Here is a 24,033-nt window from a genome sequence, read left to right as displayed (position 1 = left end):
TGAGGAAATAAAAAATGAATGCGCATGTTTGTGGCAGTGGTCATAAGAAAAAATAGAATAAGTTAAAAATGTAGTCTGGAATCAGGAAGAGCTTAGACATGAATGCGTACTTTTTTTTTGCTGTCTTCTGTATAGAAGAACATGATTTCATAAAATGGAATGGCTTTAATTTTAGAAAGCTATTGCATTAAAAATAATTGATGTCCTTATTTGGCTAATCACTTAACACCTATTCATTATTAATAATTTTTTAAAAAAATGATCAACTGTTTAAATTTCTATTGTGGCATAGCAATGTATTGAGCACCATATCAATTACAGAGTTTGTATTAGAGGTCCTTAACTCTAACTCTTGATAGTGGCACTGAGGACAGTCTGTGCCCAGTGTTCCATCACGAAAGGCTTTTCATCCAGTGACAGCACTACAGAAAGAGCCTGTCACATTTTCATTATTGAGGCCAAGTAGCTCAGTTGATAAAAAGCACCCTGCTAAAGAGATTAATCACAATCATAGACCGAGTCACTGTTTGGGTCATATAGGTTCCCTGTGTCCCAATTTTCCCAATTTTGATTGGCTATTTTGCAAATGTATGAGATCTTAGGTTAAAGTCAGGGCTAGGCACAGTGTGTGAGGGTAGTCTATTTTGAAGTAAATGCTACAGTTTCATCAGTTTATGTCAAGAGACTTAATATTTATGGCACTTTCTATTAACTGTATTTTTAATGTTCACAGCCTTTTAAATTTTTTTTTTCATTTCAGAAGTCAACAACTTGGATGCCATTATTCCTGAAGTAAAGAAATTAAAGCTAATTACAAACTGAAGAAAATGAAACCTTCCTTTTTACTATGTAAATTTAATCTGTAATATATTTTATATTTACTTGTATAATTTACCTCTTTTTCACATCCTGAATGAATATCAATGGCATGGTTAATCATCTGCTTTACAAAGTTAGTCTCTGATATTTTTATTCCCTATTATTTGTCACTCTGTCAGAATTATGCAGCATCATTTGAGGGCTTGAATAATTGGACTCTTGAGTTTTCTAATTTTTCTTCAGCAGTTCTTGGTTTACAAGGTTTAAGGAAAGCTGTTTATGTTTTGGAAACAGAGGGTAATGATGTATTAAGTGTTGGCATGGGGGTATTTGGCTTTAAGATTTCCTTTGAGATCTGAAATTTAGAACTCTAACATCTTTGACCCAAGGGAAGTAGTATTGGACTTGTTGATGACATCACTTCTCTAGTAAGTTTGGGGAGCGAACAATTCCATATCTCCCCAAACTCAGGGGAGGAAAGAAAAGGGAAAGGGTTTCAAAAAGAAGCTAGGAGAAGGTAGAGGTGTAATGCTGCTTCATTCTTTCTTTTCTCTAACCCAGTTAGTGGCAAGCTGCTCCTTGAATTTAACTCTTTGTATGCCATGCCAGGGACAACATTCTGTGTAGATAATCTGCTGTTGGCAGAAGCAGTTGCAGTTTCAGATTAGAGGGTGAAGGTCAGGGGTGATAGGTGAAAAACATATTTAAAATTTTCTTCCCATTGTGGGATAAGAGGTAAGTAAATAGGATGATAACTACCTCAAGAAAGGGTATATTTGAGAACTCAGTTTAATATATACATATATATGCATATGTATTTTTAGAACATGTGACCGAAATAAATATTTTATAAAAGTATATCAGAACATTGTTGTCTCCTGATGATTTTTGTTTTCTCTGACTGCAATTGTACTTATAATTAGCCTCAAATTTGCAGGTTAAGCTACTTTCCATGGCAAGCTGTAAAATGTGAATGTGTACCCATCAGATCAAATGACCTTGTAAGAACTCCTAAATACAATACTTTGAAAATGTACCAGGTCTTGGAAGAGACTTTTTAAAAAAAATTTTTTTTAGGCAGTTGGGGTTAAGTGACTTGCCCAGGGTCACAGTAAGTGTCAAGTGTTTGGTCTGAGGCCACATTTGAACTCAGGTCCTCCTGACTCCAGGGCGGGTGCTCTATCCACTGCGCCATGTAGCTGCCCCCGGAAGAGACTTTTTAAAAAATCAAAAAACTTCAATTTGGGAATCCATAGGTTGTCACCCTGCAGTGACTGCCCCCCCCCCAAAAAAAATCTAGGGGAGCTCTTGCTTTACTGTAATTATTACTTTTCAGCTATTGCTCAGATATTCACTGTTGTCCATGGCCTTGTAATAATTTACCAAAATATTTTTTAACTGACCTCAAGCCAGTATTTTTTTACTGAAATACCAGATTAACACCTTCACAACAGCTTGATATTTAGGATAATTTTTTGAATAGTCTAGTCTAATTTAGCCCTGTAGATGAAACTTAAAATTTGAACGACTGTTATCTGTCCCTGAAATTATAGTTCTTAAACTAATAACACCACCAGTACAATACAAAGCACTATACTAATTCTAATAGTGAATTAATGATAGGGATAGGAACAGGAATTGGGCATGTGATTTTATTGATATAGCAAACTCCTTGAATGAGGAAACTCCTTCCACCAAGGTAGGTCTTTAAATAAAATTTGAAAGCACATATCCTGACAACTAAGACTCCAGGTTCCCAGACAATCAGTCTAAGGGTCTTTCTGTGTTGGGCTAAAAGGAACCCAATGTCAAAGCTCAGTGTGAATTCCCTAAAACTTTTTTCTAATACCTACCAGTTGAGAATAAGGTTTATGTTCTCGTTCACATGTGTGCTGTCCTTCCACGATTGAAAGTCATTTCAGACAACACTGGTGGGTGTGTTGGAGGGAGTAGAGGGACATGGGAGTATCTGCCATACTAGCTCTCATCCATAGGCTTATTATGGTTTCTAAAGGAAACTTGGGTAATGATTTTACTGATTTGTTACCATCCAAAACAACACAAAATTTGGGCATAAATCAAAATTTTAGTGCATATTTATGAGATATAGTACTGTTACATAATATGAGAAATATAAGGAAGTATATAAACCTTGCCTTCAGTGAAGTTACACTCTGGTTGAGCAGACAAGATAAATACATGTTAAATAAAAATAAGCAGTGCAAGAGGTGTCACAAGTCAGTATATAAAAGCCAGATGAGTGGAAAGATGTTAAGGGTTGTAGGAGTTGAAAGGCGAAAGTCATGGGGGATTGCGGTTGTCAAGGAAAGCTTTGCTAAAGGGACAATAGTTAACCTTGAAAGGTATCTAGGATCTGAATAGTTGGAGGAAAGAAAGCATTACAGCTATATGATAGTGGGAAGGGAGTATAGTGAGAGATACAGTTGGTCTATATGTGGAGGGCCCCAGAATCTAAACGTATATGATGAGAAGCCACTACACCAATAATTGAGCGTGGGAAGTGCCATGATGAAAGGGGTGTTTTGGTAAGGTTAATCTGCACACCAATGATTGAGCGTGGGAAGTGCCATGATGAAAGGGGTGTTTTGGTAAAGTTAATCTGCACAGTGGATTAGGAAAGGGGAGAAACTGGAAGCAGAAAGACCTATTAGGAAGCTATTGCCATAATTGAACCTCAGATGAAATGGTGGCAGTGGTAATGAAGAGAAGAAAAAGATTCAGTGAGAGATTTGATTACTAATGGGATATGGGATGAGAGAGGAGTAAAGTTTATGGTGGTGTCTGGCTTCAACAATCCTACTAACAGAAATAGGGGAAGCAATGGGGCAGGACCAGGTTTTAGATTGTTTTGTAGGGCATATTAAGGTAATGAATTATAAAGAGAGTATTAAAGATGAAAATGCAAAAACCACTTACTATATATATATATATATATATATATATATATACAAATACTTTACATATTTTGCTTTTAAAGCAGCATAAAGTTACTTTGGTGACCAAAATCATCTTTTGAAATGGGGGAACAGATTATGCCCCTCTTTATTAAAGATAAGGACTAATTCTCCAAGTTCCCACACCATAACTGCCATTTCTAATATTAACATAATATAGTCCTGAATTTATAGTTTTGAATGAATAATGAATGCATTTTCCCTTAGAAATATTATCATAAATGGCTCTCCAGCCAGTCAACTAAAGCTTATTTCATCTCTAATTCAATCCAGTTCAATTTGATTCAGTCCAATTAAAAAAACCCACACATTTATTAAGCTCCTATGTTCAGTGCACTGGGAATGGCAAAGATAAAAGGACAGTCTCCTCTCGTGCTCCTCAGCTTAGAGTCCTAATAGGCTACTTGTGGTAAGGATGAGAACATAAATATGGCATGAGATGGGGTAATGTACTGGGAAGTCGAATACTGCTAGTGTCATAACCATTTAAAAAAAATCTAGTGGAGAAGACAAGGAATGCTTATATTGTCATGGGGAGGGGGGCACGATTTAGAACTTAGTACTTTGATCACTTTGCTGATTCTTTACATTTGCACAGGATAAGTAAGTTGTCCTAGTATTCCAAATCTAGGAAAACAGTTGCCCCTCAAAGTAAGGGTGATTTGGAGTCTGCCCTTGCTCCTCCCCACCTCAACCTAATCATATTCATTCCTTTGTATATATCGCTTGTAAATCAGGGACTACCTGTAACTGCTTAGAAATGGAAAAAATCCTCTTTGTGAATATAAAACTTACTATCCACAGTGCACCCAATTAATTTCCTTAGTACGGGATTTAAACAAATTAAATCTAGCCTCAGGAAATCTTACCTTTTCATACATCTTATCCTTTCTAAATATTAATCAGACACTGAAAAAAGTAGTTTATAAATTTCACACCAGAATGTATGCACTTCTCAAATATTCTTAGTTATTAATACAGAATATACATATATACATTTTTATATAAAGGAAAGCATGCTTGTTCTTTCGTGAGTAGTAATCCTAATAGTATCAACTTCTTGGCTGCCCATTTGCTGTCAGTTCATACCTACAAAGAAGACAACAAGTTAAGGAGTAAACTTATTTGACAATGAGCCTATATTTGAAATGATTTTTTAAAAATGCTGTAATAATTGGGGATCTTGTGATCAATCCTATCCATTTACCAGTTGGCTGGCTAAGGTGAAGGGTGCAGTTCATAGCATCATAGAGTTAGACTGGGACAGGCCTTTGGAGGCCATCTAGTTCAACCTCATTTTACAGAGGAGGAGACTGAATCTTAGAGAAGTTAAATGATTGCCCAAGTGACACATGAGTGATAAATGAGAAAACCAGAATTCAAACTCAGGAATTTAAGGATTCCTTATAAAAGGGAGACTATTGGATATTAATGCCAACACCTAATCACACTGGACAGAGTGTTGGACCTAGAGTCAAGAGGACCTGAGTTCAAATTTAGCCTCAGACACTTACTAGCTGTGTGATACTAGACAAGCCATTCAATCCTATTTGCCTCAGTTTCCTCATCCATAAAATGAGTTAAAGAAGGAAATGGTAAAGAAAACCCCAAATGAGGTCATGAAGAGTTGGACATGACTGACCCCACCTCCCAAAAAAAAAGAAAGGAAGGAAGGAAGAAAAAATCAGCAACTCTTTGATAAAAATGAGAACTGGAAGAACACAGAAAAAATGAGAGCAGTAGAAAGAAATGGAGTCTACTGCCCCCTGAATATTTTTTGGGGACAAGGGCATTTCTCTCTTTAGCTTTTTCTTTTTACTATTACGACAAACATCAATAACTATAAACATTTCCTTCTCCAGAAAGCGGAGAGGATTATATATAACACTGTGAATATTATAACAGCTTCATTTTGAAAAGTCACTGCCATGACTTGTCTCAGTGCCCCCCCCTTTTCCTTTTTTGGCTAGGCAATGAGGTTAAGTGACTTGCCCAGGGTCACACAGCTAGTAAGTGTCAAGTGTCTGAGGTCAGATTTGAACTCAGGTCCTCCTGACTCCAAGGCTGGAGCTCTATCCACTGTGCCACCTAGCTGCCTTCTCAGTCCCCTTTTGAACTTCCTGTTGCAATTTTTAAATGTTTCACTGATGTTCTTTTCTTTCTTTTTCTTTTTGATATCATTATCACTACCACTCTTATCCCTCTCATAATTTACCCACCTTCCTCCCTACCCCAAAAGAAAAAGAAGCCCTCTCCCCCTCCCCCCCAAAAAAGAAAAAAAAAAAAAAAGGCCTCTCCTCATACTCAAACAGCTTAAAAACAAAAACTGGAGAAAATTCTGTAAATCTCAGGCTAAGAGTCCCTGCCCTTTCTAAGAGAGCAGCAAAGAGGCTTGCCCAGCAATAGAGGAGGATTTCTCTAGTTAAGGGGACCTCTAGAATCTAAAATCTAAGGGTGGAAAGGGTACCAGTCGAGTTATGAATGACAATTAAAACCTCCCTTGCAACTCAGCTTTTCTTTCAATAAAATTGAGCCATGAAACCTGCCCATTCAATTTCATGAGATTGGGAAGATTAATTAAATATTACTACATGCTATGATAGTCCTTAAGGTTTAAGCTACATCAGTACAAAGTATATCATCTTGAATGAAAGTGCTATTTTAGTGTGATTGGAAAGCTGCCACCAGCTAGACATTTTAAAAAATGCAATTACATGTTACAGAGAATAACATTAATGATCAAATGGAAAAGTATACTCACCATTGTGTAAAACCCTTGACTAGATCTTCCTTTGATAAGTCAATCAATACCTGCCAGGACAATAATCACATTATGAATGTCAGTTACTTATCCAACAACAAAACAATACCCAATGGGTAGCTTGTATCTCCACCTCTCTGCACAGAGGAGGTGCTCAGTAAATATTGGCCGATGTTCAGTAAGTATTTATTTATAGATTACCTAGTCGAATGAAACTCATTGGGATTAAGTCAAAATATTGTAGTTATCAAAATGAAGCTTTGTAGGTTTTAGGTATGATTGTTACCCCTTTTGGACTTTCACATTAAAAATGTCACAGTCAGGTGACCAGCATCAACCTCAGCCTAGCCACAGGAAAAATGCTGATGGTGGAAGCAGTGGTAGTTCAGAAGTCTACATTTATTTAAAAGTATCCTCTTAACCACTTCATTTATGAACAGTTATAGAAAATATTTTTATTTTAAAATTTATTTTACAGAAAAACATAAGCAACTTCTAAAATTACTGTTCGTTCTTCTCCCTGGTGTTCCCTCACTATTAATGTCTCTAAGGTACCGTGGATGAAGTCCCGTTATAAATGTATTAGGCCCCCTTCTCTTCCTCAGCCATCTCTGCTGACTACCAAAGAATGCTGGGGGTTAGCTTTGGGCCATGTATGATTCATTAGCTGAGCTTCCTGATTGGCCGCTAATGCAGAATCATTGATGTTGTTGGGTGCCACCCTTGGTTGAAAAAGAAATGGCTTCTGGCTGGCAGCTAACTTGGATGAAGCCTTCTAGTTGACACTAGGAGTGGGGATTTAACTAGTTTGGCTTGTATTAGAGGCCGTGGCTGCCTTTGCTTCTTTTTCTTGTGTGTTTCCTTCCTTTAGCATGTGATTATAGCTAGAATCTTTTCAAGAAGCAGTAGGGAAAGAGTACATAGTAGGGGGAGTGGACTAGTTTCAAAGAAAGAGTTGACATTAAGAATTGGCTGTGTGATTGGACAATGTCCAGTGCCAAAGGTGAAATCTGAAATGGCAAATCAGCAGAACTGCCAAACTGTCTTATGCCTTGATGAGACTTATCTAGTGAATTGCAACCATCGTTATAGGTAAACACCTAAGTTCTCTTCAAAACATTCTTTAATACATGTTATGATTCTTTTTTTGTTTAGCATTTCCTCCCTTTCTTTAGCATTTTCTTTTGCTTAATATTCTTTTTTGTATAAGAATAAGGTACCTACCTGATTCATGTTTGGTACATTGGGTATTTTTCCTTTCCTTCCTTTTTGAGAAACCCCTTAGATTTCAAGACCTATTACAAATATATGACTAGCAACTTTCCCCAGGATGCTGGGGTGGGTGTGATGAGTCAGTGAATGTGAGATTTGGGGAGCCTACTTCCTTTACTGCAAAGTCAAGTTTCCACAGAGCAAAATCCAGGCAAACTGCAATGGTTAGGTCAAGGCTAGAGCCTTTAGCCTGTATACTAGATAACAAAAATTTGCATGCATTGAGATTTTCAAGCTCTGTATGGTACTTCACTTAATATAATTAAATACCTGGACAACAGAACTAGGGAAAAGGTCCCCTTGAAGTTGGCCCAACAATATTTGCCTTGTACATTACTTTGCTTTTGTAACTGTGCTGTTTTTAATGTATTCTCTCTCTTCTTTTCTCTCCCCAACCAAACCAGCCCTAATCTTGAAGCCAGGGCCTCAGTCTTCTCGTTCCATTGCCATTCTTTCCAGGTGGTAACATACGGGGCTTGTTATCCTTGTTGATGAACAGAACAATAATATTAAGGTGCTTGTAAATGAAGTTGGGACAAAGATTACAGTGGAGAGAACCCTAGATTTGGACTCAGAGCACTTAGGTCCCAGCTTTGCTACTTACTGTGCCACCTTTTCTGTCTGGGTAATGATGAAGACATTTCCTTGTCTGTAAAAAGAAATCTTTAAGCACCCTTTCAGATCTAAATCCTATGAGCTTTACCATACTTACTTTGCCCAGTTCTTTTCTTTTGTGTGAACCAAATGGCCTGCAATGCTTAACTGCAATATCCAGAGTTCTTTTCTTCACTTCTTCTATAGGGACACAAAATTCAAACCTTTAAGAATATAAAATAATCAAGTCAGCAGGTAAACCTCAAAGAAAATATGAATCAATTTTTTTCATGTGTTGCGGATCTACAGACCATGTCCCAAACTCTCACTTAGCAGATAAATACCAGGAAACTGCCTCATGCACGTAGAAATTAAGTGACTTGACCAAGGTCACACAACCAGTAAGTGTCAGAGACAGGATCTGAACCCAAGTCTTTCTGACTCCAAACCCATTACTACCATAGTACTATAGATTTAGAGCTAGAATGACATCTTGTTCAGTCATGTCCGACTCTTTGTGACCCCATTTGGGGTTTTCTTGGCGAAGATACTGGGCTGGTTTGCCATCTTCTGCAGCTCATTTTACAGATGAGGAAACTGAGGCAAATAGGATTAAGCATCTTGCCTGAGGTCACATAGCTAGTAAGTGTCTGAGACCCGATTTGAACTCAGGTCTTCCTGACTCCAGACCCAGTGCTCTCTCCAATGTGCTACCTAACTGCTCTCAGAATAACATAGTACCACAGAGTTGTCACAGAACTCAGAAGTCACCTACTCCCTCATCTAGTTCATCAACCCCTTGATTTTACAGCTGAGGACACCGAGGCCCAGAGCTCACACAGGTAAGTCCTGTGACTTGGCCAAGGCCGCACCATAGTAAAGAGAAGGACTGGGATTTGAACTCTGACACACAGTACCAGCTTAATAAATTCTTGACTTGCTGAACTTAGGTACTCCTGACGGATTGTATCTGTTGATCTATATTATAACACATAGAACAACCAAATGTTAGTTATTTGTTTTTATCAGCAATTGACACCTGAAGGCTTCTGCTTTGCCAGTGTATCAGAAATACTCTTTATTAGGAAAGATCACACAAGAATTGTTATACCTGCTATAGGCATAGGCTCTAAATAGAATTTTTACCTGCTAGAGTTATAGGCTCTAAGTAGAGAATTAAATTTTTTTTAATATTGTGGAGTCACATGACCTGGGTATGACTCATGGCTCTGCTATTTACTCACTGTGTGACCCTGGGCAAGTCAAATAACCTCTCTGGGCCTCAGTTTCTTTCCCTGCAAAATGAGGAGGATTCCCTAGATAGTCTGTAAGATCCCTTCCAGCTGTAAGTTCATGTTTCTATCTTGTGTAAGCAAAATTTCAGTGAAAGCTTGCTCCTCCCTCCCAATTACAAAATTGTAATCCCACCTTTCCTGGAGAGTTTGGAGTCATCATTAGAGACACACGAATCATTACACTCTGCTATGATACAGAGACGCCTTGGGGGCACCTACTCTGTGCCAGGCACTGTGATAAGTGCTTTATAGCCACAATTTCGTTTAATCCTCGAAACAATCCTTCTAGGACGTACACTAGCTCTTTCTAAGATAAACATGGTTTGTGCCAGACACTGTACATATTATAAAACAACAGTTAGGAAAAGGAGTAGGGTTTCATAATAAATATTTATGAAATTTATTTTTTCTTATTAGCTATAGGCCCAGGAGGCAGTTAGATGGCTCAGTGGATAGGATGCTGGGCTTAGAGTCAGGAAGACCCGAGTTCAAATTCGGCCTTAGACACTTACTAGCTGTATGACTGTACATGAGTCATTTAACCTCTGTTTGCTTTAATCTGCTGAAGAAGGAAATGACAAACTACTCCAGTAATTTTGCTAAGAAAATCCCATAGACAGTATTGGCATGTGATGGTCCATGGGTTCACAAAGAGTCAGAAATAACTGAATGACTGAACAACAATGACAACCCAGAAGTCATATTTATGTTCCACAACTATTGTAAGAGTCAACTGTATAGAAGCACTTGGTAAACCACAACACTTACGTTATATGCTATTGTAATCACTGTGTGTATATAAGAGTGTGTTCCTTTCATATTTCTGGCAATTATGCTGATTAAAAGGGGCAAAGATAAATAAACAAATATGGAAATGTTTACTAAAAACACTAAGAAAATAATCCAAAGAAATAATGCATTTACTTTGGTCAAAGTCTATCTCAGTGCCTTGTTTCCCAGCTATCTACTTCATATGACCAACAGGAGAACTTTGAGCTAATAATTAGAGAATCTGGAACCCCAGAACCGTTTTGGGATTAGTGGACAAATTTACATTGCCTGATTATGTTTCACCCTACAGAGAGGAGGGTTTAGTAAATGCTAATGGCTAATCAGAATGAGTTCTCTTACTGACATGTAGCCAGCCACTACGCATGTGGTACAATAACTTCATGTTAAAGGAAAACATTTCAGGAAGATTTTAGCTCCTGTCTAAGTGAAACTATGTAGGGAAATATCTACAGAACAAACAGCTAGGTGGTGCAATAGATAGAGTGCTGGGCCTGGAGTAAGGGAGACTCCTTTTCCCGAGTTCAAATCTGGCTTCAGACACTTACTAGCTGTGGACCCTGGGAAAGTCACTTACCCCTCTTTGTCTCAGTTTCTTCATCTGTAAAATGAGTTGGAGAAGGAGATGGCAAACTGCTCCAATATCTTTGCCAAGAAAACCCCAAATGGGGTCACAAAGAGTGGGACACAACTGAAAACGTCTAAACAACAACAATCCCCAGAATGCCAGCAGGAAGGGAGCATGTAAATGACATACTCTTCTAACAATATTAGCTATTCTCTTTAACTGTCTGAATCTCCCAAAGAATCCTGTGCAACTCAGCTGACCCACTCACTTTTCATCATACTGGGGATTTACGGTTTTCCGCTTTACCGATGTCTTCTTCCGGCTTTTCCACTTCCTTTCGGGCAACAGGTATACTCGGACATATGGATCGACTCCACTGCTACAGCAGGGTCTCAAATTCCTGGTTCAATTTCAAAGATTTTTTGTTTTAAGAAAAGGAGCCCTTTAGTAATAAATACAAAGTAGAACTATATCAAGTCAATAATTATTTACTCAGCGCTAGGTTTGTTGATTTACGGGGAGATATCATAGATTGAGAGCTAGAAGGGAGTCTTCTTTCCCCATTTTATAGATGAAAAAATTGAGGTTCACAGTAGTTAAGTGACTTGCTGAAGGTCACACAGAGAGCAAATGATCGAGGTAGGATTTAAACTCGGGTCCTCCGACTCTAAACCTAACACTTTATCTTGCTATTTGGATAACTATTAATATAGCTCCTATTTCTACGGGGCTTAATAAAACTAGACTAAGTAGGCAGGGAATAAAACTTATTAGTTTTTCCAAAAGGTTGTATTTGTGTTTAGTGGAGCCAAAATATTTTTCATTCATAGGAAGTGAGATTTTTCCATTTGGGAAAACAGGCTGTTTCTTACCATCTGACACAACAGTTCTTGCTGGAGTTATATTTGATTAGAGCCTGGGGATCAGAAATTCTGGCCAAAGATTCCATTGGCACCAGTGGAAAGGATCTACTAAGCAGGATATTTTTGAACTTGGTTAACTGCAGCATGCAGGCATTTAAAAACTGTCTACTCTTCATTATAGAGGAGGAAGCATAGGACAGTTAAAAGAAACAAACTGGCTCTAGTGTCAGAAGACCTGGTTCAAATCTCACTTCTGATGCTTATGCTAAATATGGGACCTAATCTTTCTGGACATGTTTCTTCATCTGTAAAAAGAGGAGGTTAGACTAGTTGGTTAGACTAGATAGCTCTGTGCTCCTATAGTCCCTCCATGGATCATTCACTTTGTGGACCATATGTATGCACATTTCTTACTCTATATTTCTTTTCCCCAGGCTACCTTCCCTTAACTGCTTTTCAACTATCTGATTCTCAAGAAAAAGATAAGAAATCAGAGAACTAGAAACATTTTACCTGCAGCCATTAATGAGAACCACGAGGCTATGTCGAAGGGATGTGTAGTGGACACTGAGCTGAATCTCTCCCAGTGGTTGGCAGTTCCCATCAGTACTACAAAAACAAAGACTTTTCATTTCTCTGTCCAGTTTAAACAACATAGACCTTCCTGAGAGACATGAAATGTGCTTGACCCTAAGAAGTCCAGTGGGTAAAAAAGATGAACTGACAAACACCCCCCCATCCCACCCCCTGACAATTTGTCTATTTGTTTTATATGTATTACAAGTGGATTCACAGATCAGTTCTTTAAATACAAGTTCATAGTGAATTTAAATGGTTAGAGATGAGATAATAAGGGTAGAAAGTTGAAAGGAAATTTAAAAAGGCTTATGGACCACTGCCATTTGAAGAGTCCCCAGAAGGGATGATTCAAAATGCTCGGCAAATATGATGTGAATAAATAGGAAAGTGTTTGATTTACAGACATTTAGCTCATACACAACTTTTCAAAAATCTGGGGGAAAAAATCCTGTTTGCATAATTTCAGAGTTTTTCTTTTAGCATTTGTAAAACCCAAGATGATTTTATAACTTGTGTGTGTGTGTGTGTGTGTGTGTTGTGTGTGTGTGTGTGTGTGTGTGTGTGGAGCAATCTCTGTTTTTCAGCAGAGGTAAATTTCTGTAATGAAATTGCTTCTAAGGTGTTTTTCCTTCAAGTTAAACATCTTATGATTTAAATAAACTTCTTGTTTTTTGTTTCTGTATTTTTTTTAAGGTGTAGAAGTATGCTGGGACAGCGTTTCAATCTACATTACACCAGCAGATGGAGCTCTCAGTCAGAAGAATCCTGGGTCTTGAGCTGGCTCTGTCACTCTTCTGGTGCCTGAACCATTGCAGTATCTTTTAATCTTCCTTGATTCATTCCCCATTCCAGTCCATCCTTCACTCAGCTGCCAAAAAGATTCTCCTAAAGTGCAGGTCTGGCCAGATCACATTCCTACGCAATAAACTCCAGTGACTTCCCATTACCTCCAGGATCAAATATCAAATCTTCTCTTTGGCTTGTGAAGCCTTTCACCACCTGGCCCAGTCTCACCTTTCCAGTCTTCTTACCCTTTACTCCCCTCTAGGGATCCTTGCTGTTCCCCACTCATAACAACACTCCATCCCTCAACTTTGCCTTTTCACTGGTTGTCCCCAGGCCTGGAATGCTCTCTCTCCTCTGCTCTGCCTCAGGCTTCCCTTGAGGCCCAGCTCAAATGTTACCTTCTTTGAGAGGCTTCCTCCATCTCTTCCATCGCCTCCACTACTATTTTCCCTCAGATATTACCTTCCATCTACCCTGCATATATCTTGTCTGCTACTGTACTTTGAATGTTGTCTACCCCATTATAATGGGAGCCCCTTGAGGGCAGAGACTATGTTTTTATGTTGGTATCTTTAGTGACACAGTGCCTGGTACATAGTAAGAACATGGTTAATGCTTGTTGGCTGTCACCTTTGGCTTCCTGCTTTCCCATCCATAAAATGGGAAGAATATTGTTAGCTACTCGAGCTGCCAATCAACCAAACAGATATGTCTTGAGACCAATAAGAGATAATATATGTGAAAGCACTTTCTAAGACAAAATGCATTATATAAATTAAAGAGGCACCCAATGGTCTTCCTTTGAGAGCAAGAATCAACCATTTGGAATAAAACTTGTTTTGGCGGTTTGGTTAAATTCTTAGACAAGTCTGATCTGAAAGTGTCCTCAATATAACTTTGTAGCCCTATCATTCTAGGTTTCAAGCACAATCCCAGGGCAACTGTTTCTATTTTACATAATCTTAGAGATCAGCTAGTTCAGGTGTCTCATTTTACAGATGAAGAATCTGAAGGTAAGTGAATGGCCCAGGATGACAAGACAATTTAATTGGCATAACTGGGACTAAAACATAGGCTATTTAACTTGTGAGATCAGTCCTCTCTCCACCAAAAGACCCAATGGACATATTTCCTATGAAATAATTAATTACAAGGAAATGTGTGTTCATATGTTTTTCTTCACTTGTGTGAAGATATTTTCACTTTTCTTTCAGGCTGCTATGATGAAAAATAATATTCAAGAAGAGAGAAGCATACTCAACGGTTAGGCTGCTTCCTGTCATGTCAAAGCATGAGGAGGCCATGGAGTTGAGTGAAGACAGGCTGGGAGACATCTTTTTATGTGGCCAAGAGAATGGGGTCACATGGCCTTTCATAGGTCTAGGCGACTTGATGGGTCCTGGAGAATGGGAGCCAGGGACAGTCAAGAACACGGCTGTTGTGCTTTTGTTTCCCATTTGTTCTGGGGGCCCGCTGTCACTGCCCTTGCCTTTGAATTCTGGGCCCTTCTCCTGAGGAATGACCTCAGCTGGGGCATTTTTGTTGGCCTGACTGGTGTCACAAGTTCCAGAGGTCTGGGATTGAAGTGGAAGTGTGGAATCATGTTCCTGAGATGGGGCTTTTGGCTCCTGGTTGATTTCGGATCTCTTGATGAACACAGGTCCTTTCTTCAGGACCTCCGGGCCTGTGTATGGTGTGCCTGGTTCCCGATCCTCCACGTGCAGAAACTGCAAACAAAACAAACCACAGTATCATCCATGGAATTGTCCTACCTTAATCTTGGGCATCCATTACCTACCTTATCACCCATTGCCTCTTTGGCCCCTTAAAATCTGGTCTTTATCCTCACCATACCAGCTCTCTCAAAGAATAACTTTGTTTCTATGAAATCTAAAGGACTTTTCTCAGTCTTCATTTTCCATTGTCATATGGAGAAGGATGGCAGAAGATTACAAGTGGATATCTTATGAAATAGAAGTTATCGTCTGGTAAAATACACATTTTCCCTAGCTATCTTCCATTCCTAAAATGCTTTCCCTCCTCATCTTCACCTACTGGCTTCCCTTAAGTCCCAACTAAAATCTTTTCATCTACAGAAAGCTTTTCCCAACTCCTCTTAATTCTAGTGCCTTCCTTCTGTTAATTAATTGCTATTTATCCTGTGTATTGCTTGTTTGTATGTATTTGTTTGCTTGCTGTCTCCCCCATTAGATCATGACCTTCTTGAGGTCAAGGACTGTCTCATGCCTCTCTTTGTATCCCTAGTGCTTAGCACAGTGCCGGACACATAGTAGGTGCTTAATAAATGTTTATTGATTGAAGTAATGAAGGGTAAACTCAGTTTGAAGAAAGCTTGCCTAAGTCAGCTTTAGCCCAAGTCCCTGTGTCTTGTGCTTTGTATTTCTTTCCTTAAGTTGCTGTTGCCATTCAGCCATTTCAGTTGTGTCTGACTCTTCACGATGCCCTTTGGAGTTTTTGTGGCAGAGATACCGGAGTGGTTCGCCACTTCCTTCTCCAGCTCATTTTACAGATGAGGAAACTGAGGCAAACATGGTTAAGTGACTTGCCCAGGGTCACACAGCTAGGCAGTGCCTGAGCACAGATTTGAACTCAAGTCATCCTGACTTGAGGAAGGCCTGGCAATCTATCCACTGTGCCACTTAGCTACAGGTAGCTAAAGTAATCCTGAAGACTAGACATTTTTAGCCTTCACAACTATGTTGTGAGTTTATGAGTTCCTAGGTTCCTGACTCAGTGACCCAGTGGGAGTTGCTTCTTACAATTCCACTGATTCTCAGAAGAGAAACTGCATCACCACCAGGAGAAACCATCAGGAGGACGCTGCAGCTGAAGGAACTAAGAAAGCCCAGATGATGCCCTGGCTCGCCAGGAGATCCAGAATTGTGAGTTGCACAGACAGCAGCAGGTCAGAAGGGAAAGTGATATCTATTTATCAGTTATTGTGTTCATTTCTGGACATTGATAAGCTTGTGAAGAGGCAGAGTAACCAGATGGTGAGGCTCTACTGAAAGAACTGAGGATGTTTAACTTGGAAAACAGAAAATTCAAAGGTGACAAGAAGCTGTCTTAGAGTATTTGGAGCACTGTTATGTAGCAGAGGGTTCAGCCTCACAGGGCAAAGGACTAGGAGCAGTCAGCAAAAAAATTTGCAATTTTGGTTCAATACAAAGGAAAAAGATCCTAATGATTAGGAATATCTAGAAAGTGAAATGGGATGCCACAGGATAGAGCAGTTCCTCTCTCCTAGAGGTCTTTAATCAAAGGATGGATGCCATTTCTTAGTAACATTGTAGACAGAATTTTTATTCAGGCATGAGTTGGAGTGTATGGCCTCCAGAGTCTCTTCCAACTTCGAGATTTTGTGGTTCTGTTAAGTGAAATGCCCCTGAAAGAAACAGCCTCCCCCTGCCAAATACAGGTTTACAAAGAAGGGGGAGTCATCTGGTGGAAGAAATGCTGAATTTGAACCCAGTTGTGAAGGCTAGAAATATTTAGTCTTCAGGATGACTGTTTGGATACCTGTAGCTAAGTGGCACAGGCCTGGAGTCAGGAAGACCTGAGTTCGAATCCAGAAACATCATTGCTATTAATTAGCTGTGGCCTTGGGTAAGTCACCTAACCTCTATGGAACTTAGTTTTTTCATCTGTAAAAGGAGGGGGATGGATTAGATGACCTCTATGATCCCTTCTGGCCCTACACCTACAATCCTATTAATCTTTAAGTCACAGATAAAATGAACATTATGAAATATCTCACGATGATCTCATCATCCCCTATTATAAAACATAGGTAGCAAATAGTCACATCCCACTGATACATTTGGAATAGAAAGGATATGAAAACATCAATTGTTTGCTTTTATTACTATTATTTTTTAAAACCAGCTTTCAGCTACCTGGTACCATTACTAGTAAGCATCTCAAAAAAAATTTTTTTTGAAGAGTTTTTACTTTGTTCTCCACCAAAAAAATTTTTATTTAAAGTGAAAGATTCCACAACTACAAAGTGTAAGAACCATTGACCTACAAGATAAAGTCTGAACAATCTGCCCCCAACCAACCTACTCTTCCATCCTTATCTTTCTCGAGAAGAACTCTCCATTCCAGTTAGACTAGTCTTTTCACTGAACCCTTAAACATATCCAGAGGCACATTCCTGCCTCTTCACTGCTGCCTAGGAATTCCCCCTGACTGGAATTCCCTCTCCTGCAATTGGTAACCACTGATGTTTACAGAGCATTTTGAGCTTTACAAAGCGCTTTTCACACTTGATTTCGTGCAATTCCCAAAGCAACTGGATGTAGCTACGACAGGTACTACTGTGTCCACTTTGAAGATGAGGAAACTGAGGCTCAGAAAAACTAAATCACCTCTCCATGATCACACAGTTACTCAATGTCAGAGGCAGGATTTACTCTTTCCTAGTTTGAAACCAAGTATCCTTTCTACCATACCATCTTATTGCCAATCCAATTCATTTCAATTCAACTCAGTCAACAAGTATTTTTTTAAATACTTATTGCATTCCAGGCACTGTCCTAGGTACTGATTGTGTTATTATTATTATTATTATATTATTATTTTTTACCAGACCTGTGATTTTATCAGAGGAGGGAACTCTTGGTGAGGAAATTCCCTTCTCCAATGCAGATCTGCTGCTGTTCTACAACTATAATCTTAGAGAGCTGGTTGGGCTGCTGAGAGATTAAAATACTTGGCCAGGGTCACATGGCCAGTATAGATCATAGGTGGGACTTGACCCCAGATCTGCCTAACTAAGCTACACCAAAGGTGTCAGACTAGACCAAAGGTCCCAGTTAGCAGGCTGCAAGTGGTCAGCAAAACACCTCAATGTAGCCAGAACCAGATGAAAATGTAATTAGAAAATGTTTAACAAAATAAATAAAAAATAAAATACAATATAGATAGTTAACTTTAGTTTTCCAAGTCAACATGCGGCCTGTTGGGATCTGTTTCTAGTTGAGTCTGACACTACTGTGCTACATCGTACTGCCCAATGGGTAGGAACTGATTGGTTGGTTGGTTGGTTATTGTCCTTCATTCTTGAAGAGGACCAAAATGACATCACTATGTTAGAGTCAAGTTACAGTGCATCTGACTGTGGCTGATCAGACCAATATGAGCTTGGAATGCTCGGGCCCAAATAGTCTGTATGAAGCGTGCATCTTGCATTTCTTTTAAGCTGCTTGAATTCTGCTTTGCTTATCGAGTGCAGCTCCTTCTTTGATGGGGGTATGCCATACTGCGTGGTTCTGTGCCAGCGTCTCCCACACCACACAGTCAATTCCAAAGTTCTTAAGAGAGACCTTGAGAATGTCCTTATATCACTTCTTCTGACCATCACGTGAGCTCTTGCCTATGTGAGTTCTCCATAAAATAGTCTTTTTGGCAAGCATATGCTTGGCATTCAAACAACATGGCCAGCCCATTGTAGTTGCACTTACTGTAGTAGAGTTTGAATGCTTGGCAGTTTAGGTCGAGAAAGTGTCTGTTATCTTATCCTGTTATCTTATCTTATCTTATCCTGACGGGTGATCTTTAGAATCTTTCTAAGACAATTCAAATGGAAGCAATTCAGTTTCCTGGCATGGTGTTGGTATACTGTCCAGATTTCATAGGCATACAACAATGAGGTCAGCACAACAGCTCTGTAAACCTTCAGTATGGTAGTCAGTCTAATACCTCTTCTCTCCTACATTTCCTTTAGAGCCTCCCAAACACTGAATAGCTCTGGCAATTCGTGCATCAACCTCATTGTCAAAGTGTACATCCCTAGAAAGTACACTATCAAGGTAAGTGAACTTATCGACAGCATTCGAAACTTCTCCATTTGCTATAACCAATGGTTCCATGTATGGATGCTGTTCTGCTGGCTGATGGAGCACATGTGTTTTCTTGTTGTTAATTGTTAATTACCATAAGCAGCAGAGAAATGATCCATACTTTGTTGCATCTCAGCTTCAGAGGCTGCATTGAGTGCACAATCATCTGCAAACAAAAAATCATGCACCAACGTTCCTACACTTTGGTCTTGGCTTGTAGCCTTTTCAAGTTGAAGAATTTACCATCCTTGAGGTAGCTGACCTTGATGCCATGTTCATCTTCATTGAAGGCATTTGACAACATAGCTGAAAACATGCTAAAAAGCAGGACAGCAAGCACAAACCTTTATTTCACTCTACTGGTGACTGGGAAAGCATGAGAGCATTGTCCATTATCCAGAACCCAGGTAAACATGCCATTGTGAAATTGATATACAATATTGATGAACTTCTATGGATAATCAAATTTAGATACAATTTTCCATAAGCCCTCACAACTGACAGTATCAAAGGCCTTGTTCAGATCTACAAACATTGTATACAGACCTCTGTTCTGCTCTTGGCATTTCTCCTGGAATTGTCGGGCAGCAAACATCCTATTGACCATTCCTTGGTTCTTACTGAAGCCACATGGACTCCCAGGTAGATGATCATATTCCATGTAAAAGATCAGGCTATTAAGGAGGATCCTGGCAAGAATCTTGCCAGCAATAACTAAGAGAGAGACTCCCCTCCCCTTGTACTGTGACTGTCATAGGACAATCTATTTCCTTTACTTTTATATAATGAAGGAGTCCTTGAACTCCTGGGGGATAACCTCCTCTTGCCATATAACCCAGAAAATTTCAATCAGATTTTGTATGAGCAATGGACCCCTCACCTTATAAATCTAAGCTGGAAGAGAATCAGTACCAGGTGCTTTGCCACAAGAAAGGAGCCTAATTGCATTCAAAACCTCTTCTTCAGTTGGAACTTCAGCTAGGGAGGGATTGACTTCAACCTGAGGTAATCGTCAGTGGCTTCAGCATTGATTGATGACAGTCTGTTGACAATACAATGGAAGTGTTTTCAGCCCATCTCTCCAGGATCACATCCTTATCACTAATCAATGTGGCTCCATCAGCACTGAATAGTTGAGAGACACTGCAAGTCTTTGGTCTATAAATAGCCTTCAGGGCATCGTAAAAGTGCTTTGGATTGTTACTGTTAGCATAAAACTGAATTTCATTTGCTTTCTTACTGAGCCAAGAATCCTGCATCTCTCTAAGCTTTGCTTTTACTTTATTTCTGATGGAATTAAATGCTGCTTTCTTAGAAATGGATGAACTATCCTGTTGGTAAACCCTGTGGAGTTCTCATTTTTCATTAAGCAGTTTCTGTTTTCCCCCATCATTTTCATCAGACCAATCTTAATAATTGCAAGTGTTCTGACCCAGACGGGCAAATGAAGTGCTGTACACCAAATCTCTGAAAGCTACCCACTCCTTTTCTGCTCCACTGTTGCCAACTATGTGTTGGCTGGCTTAACTTTCCCTCCAAGTTAGTGACAAACCGTTCCCACTCAGAGAAGCCCTTTAATCTGCTGACACTGATTCTTGTAGTAGTCATTTTGCCTTGGGACCACCACTTTTGTTGAATGTGAATATTTACCTTGGAGAGGATAAGTCTATAATCAGTCCAACACTTTGCACCACACATTGCCTTCATTATGCTCACATCTTGTCTATCTCTTCTCCTTACAATTGCATAGTCTATTAAAAGCCAATGTTTGTTGCAAGGGTGCATCCACGAAGTTTTATTGTGTTTAGGCAAATGGAAGACAGCTAATGATGAGAAGGTCATGAGATACACAAATCTTCAGTAGTAAGTAACCATTGCTGTTGCTGTTTCCAACTGCATCCCTCCCAAGGACTCCCTGCCATGTCTGGCAGTCTGAGCCTACTCTAGCATTAAAGTTATCCACAGTTAAAAGCTTGTCCCTTTTTTTTTTTGGCACATTGATGATAAGAGTTTCTAAGTCTTCATAACATTTTTCTTTGACTCGTCAGGGTTTATCATGGTGGGAGCACAGGCATTAATGATAGTGGCGTGACATTTTCCCGCAAGTGGCAATTGTACTATCATGAGTCATTCACCCCTTTTGCTGGCATACAAACTTGTTGACTAGATTAGTTTTGATCGCAAAACCCACACCAGCTTCATAGCATGTTCCTTCACTACAGCCACTCCAGAAAAATGTGTATTTAGCTCTGACTTCAGTAAGCTGGCCTTCATTTGCTATTTGGATGTGATACCTTCTGAGTTCTCTCACAACAACAGTTGTTCGTCTTTCAGATCTACTGGATTTTGTGTTGTCTATAAGTGTGCACACATTCCATAAAGCAATGGTGAGTGGAATCATCTTTGCAGAAGTTTTTGTACTTCTTTTATGTTTCAACCAAAGGGTGGGATCCCTGCCAGGGGATCAGGCCAGGGTTGGGTATGCAGACAATTTTTAGGGAACCTTTTCTAGACCCTTCCTCACACTAGGAAGTGAGCAGTGCTATCCTTAAAAGGCTGCTCAGACACCCAGGGGGCTGCTGAATCCCCACTGCTGCTTCCAGTGAGAAGACAACCCTATGGCCAGGGCCATCTGTGTGCAGGGTTATGATCACAGCTCCAAGTGTATTTGCACCTACTGCTCCATCACTTGCTTGTCACCACAGGACTTTGAGATAGGTAAAAATAATAAAATGGTATGGGTGATGTCTTTTGATTCGTGTGTAAATTGGATTTAAGTGAGACAGAGTTGCACAAAATTGTCCTCCTCATTCTCTCTTCCAGATTCATCACAGTCCAATGGCATCACAAAGTCAAGATGACTGGTGATGACTTGAGATGCAGTGGATAACTTTGGTGTCTTTGATGTTTAACCAAGCTCTAAGCACTCTACAGTACCTGCTTCAGCCACCTTCATGCTTACTGGAGCAAATTGTTCTCATTCACCCATTCCAATACAGGAAGTCTTTACATGGTTGGGGTAGACACTCCACTAACTCACTGAAGGGTTTAAGACCTTTTGGCTACCCTCAACCTGCCCATTTGCCAAAATGGTTTACTGGGACGTGGCTGCTGTGCATGCTAAAGCTTCTTAGAACCACAGGTGAGAGTTAAGTAGATAGAGTGGACAACAAAGGTGGAAAGCAGCTTTGCAATGGGCTCAGCAGCCCTCACAGCAGAGGTGCTAGTCATCCCTGAACACACCTACACCCTGGATACTATGGGAGACTCAATGACAAAACCCAGATAGCTTTCGATCTCAAGTAGCTTCCATTCTACCTGGAAGGATCTCTAAGCCTACCTAACACCTACCCAATCTGAAAGGCCTGGTTCCTATGTTTGCCTCCTCCATGAAACCTTCCTTGACTGCTGTAGCTCATGAGAATCTCCTTCTCTTCTTAATTCCTATAAAACCTGCTGTTTGTACTTCTCATTTGGAACATTCATACCACCTTCTGGTTCTCTCATTCCTACTTCTCCCACTGACTAGGCACAGAGAAGAAAAGACTGAGGGACTAGAGTATAAAAGGGAGGGGGAGAGGGAGAGGGAGGGAGAGAGAGAGAAAGAGAAGGGTGGGGTGATAATCAACTCATGAACTCTATTAAGGACAATAGACTCAATTATATTGCAAGCTTAAACTGCAAGCAGAAGGAATTCAGGTTATATCAACTATGAGAGGCCCTTCACAGAATTTGAGAGTTTGGAAGGGACAATAATCATCTAATCCAATTCATAAAGGAAGCCCTGTTATAATAATGGTATAGATATATAACATTTTAAGGTCTGCAAAGAGCTTTACATATGTTATTTTGTCTGATCCTCACAGCAACCTTGGGCTATTATTATCACCATTTTATAGATGAGAAAACTGAGGCTGAGAGAGGGTAATTTGCCTGAGATTATACAACTAGTAAGTGTCTGAAGGAAGACTTAAACTCAGGTCATCCTGACTCTGAGTCCAATACTCTACCACTGTACCAACTAGCATACTATGACATGCCCTCCAAGGAGTTATACAAAAGGATTTAAATACTATCTATATGGAGTAGTTAAGTAAAATCCTGTCTGTAGGGCATGTCACTTCATCTCTCTGAGATTTAGTTTCCTTTTCTGTAAAATTTCAGGATTGAACTAGATTTCAAACATCCCTTGCCAGAACTGAGACTCTATGATTGGCAGTACAAAGCTTAGGCATCAAAGCTACCCTATCTAAAACACACGGGAGGGTTTCTATGTTCTTTATATAGACTATTGTCCTCACCTGGACTGTTGTGATCTCTCTACTTTTATATGAGACCCTCCCTGTTCAAAACTTCATTCACAACTTGGAAGGCTGTTAGGAGTCTGCCAACTTAGCCACCCTTAGCATTGCTACACATAATTACAATAGGCATTGATTTTCTTTCAAGATTTTTAGAATTGAAGGCATAATAGCCCACTCCTCATAATAGATTGATCCCAGTAAGTCATATAACTGGATACAAGAAGTGGTTTTCTATTGTTAACAAGGCAGGACCCCTTGGTTCAAAACTGATTTGTCCTTAAAGACAAGGAACAAAAGAAACAAGCCTTGTGTCTGCTATAAAGTTTGGAATGCAGAGATAAAGGTGTTGCCTCCAATCTTCAGTGCAGCTGAGGAACAGGCATAGCAAGAAAGAACCAGATTTGGAGTATGTGACCAGACCTGACTGATAGGAGAAGACAGGGCTTAAAGACAGAGAGATCTTTTGTGGAAGCTTTTTTGGCTTTTGCTCTCTCTCTCTTTCCTCATGGGCAAAGGAGCAGAAATCAGTGCTCTGCAGCTCTAATCTTGGTTTCTGTCTTCTTT

At 39.6% G+C, this 24,033-nt stretch overlaps 2 protein-coding genes across 5 annotated transcripts in view; one reads left to right on the top strand and one right to left on the bottom strand.

Moving 5' to 3' along the window:
- Window positions 1–1,685, top strand: part of CEP70 (centrosomal protein 70) — a 36,924-nt gene extending 35,239 nt beyond the window's left edge. For all 4 annotated transcript variants that reach the window (XM_020986123.2, XM_020986122.2, XM_020986121.2 and 1 more), the window contains one exon: window positions 761–1,685. In XM_020986123.2, the coding sequence (XP_020841782.1) occupies window positions 761–822 (62 nt within the window). In that variant the 3' untranslated portion in view covers window positions 823–1,685. The remainder of the gene's footprint in view (window positions 1–760) is intronic.
- Window positions 1,686–4,741: 3,056 nt separating this feature from the next.
- The window catches only part of ESYT3 (extended synaptotagmin 3), a 94,453-nt gene continuing 75,161 nt past the window's right edge, over window positions 4,742–24,033 (bottom strand). The window contains 6 exon segments of the mRNA XM_020986120.2: window positions 4,742–4,883; window positions 6,556–6,605; window positions 8,540–8,645; window positions 11,342–11,473; window positions 12,450–12,545; window positions 14,559–15,028. Of these exon segments, the coding sequence (XP_020841779.1) occupies window positions 4,847–4,883; window positions 6,556–6,605; window positions 8,540–8,645; window positions 11,342–11,473; window positions 12,450–12,545; window positions 14,559–15,028 (891 nt within the window). The 3' untranslated portion in view covers window positions 4,742–4,846.

This window comes from Phascolarctos cinereus, unplaced genomic scaffold (assembly GCF_003287225.1).
Source record: "Phascolarctos cinereus isolate Bilbo 61053 unplaced genomic scaffold, phaCin_HiC Scaffold_726;HRSCAF=1367, whole genome shotgun sequence".
In the NCBI taxonomy this organism is placed as follows: domain Eukaryota; kingdom Metazoa; phylum Chordata; class Mammalia; order Diprotodontia; family Phascolarctidae; genus Phascolarctos; species Phascolarctos cinereus.
Note: the sequence above shows the minus strand (reverse complement) of the source record. Positions and strands in the feature narration are given on the sequence as shown.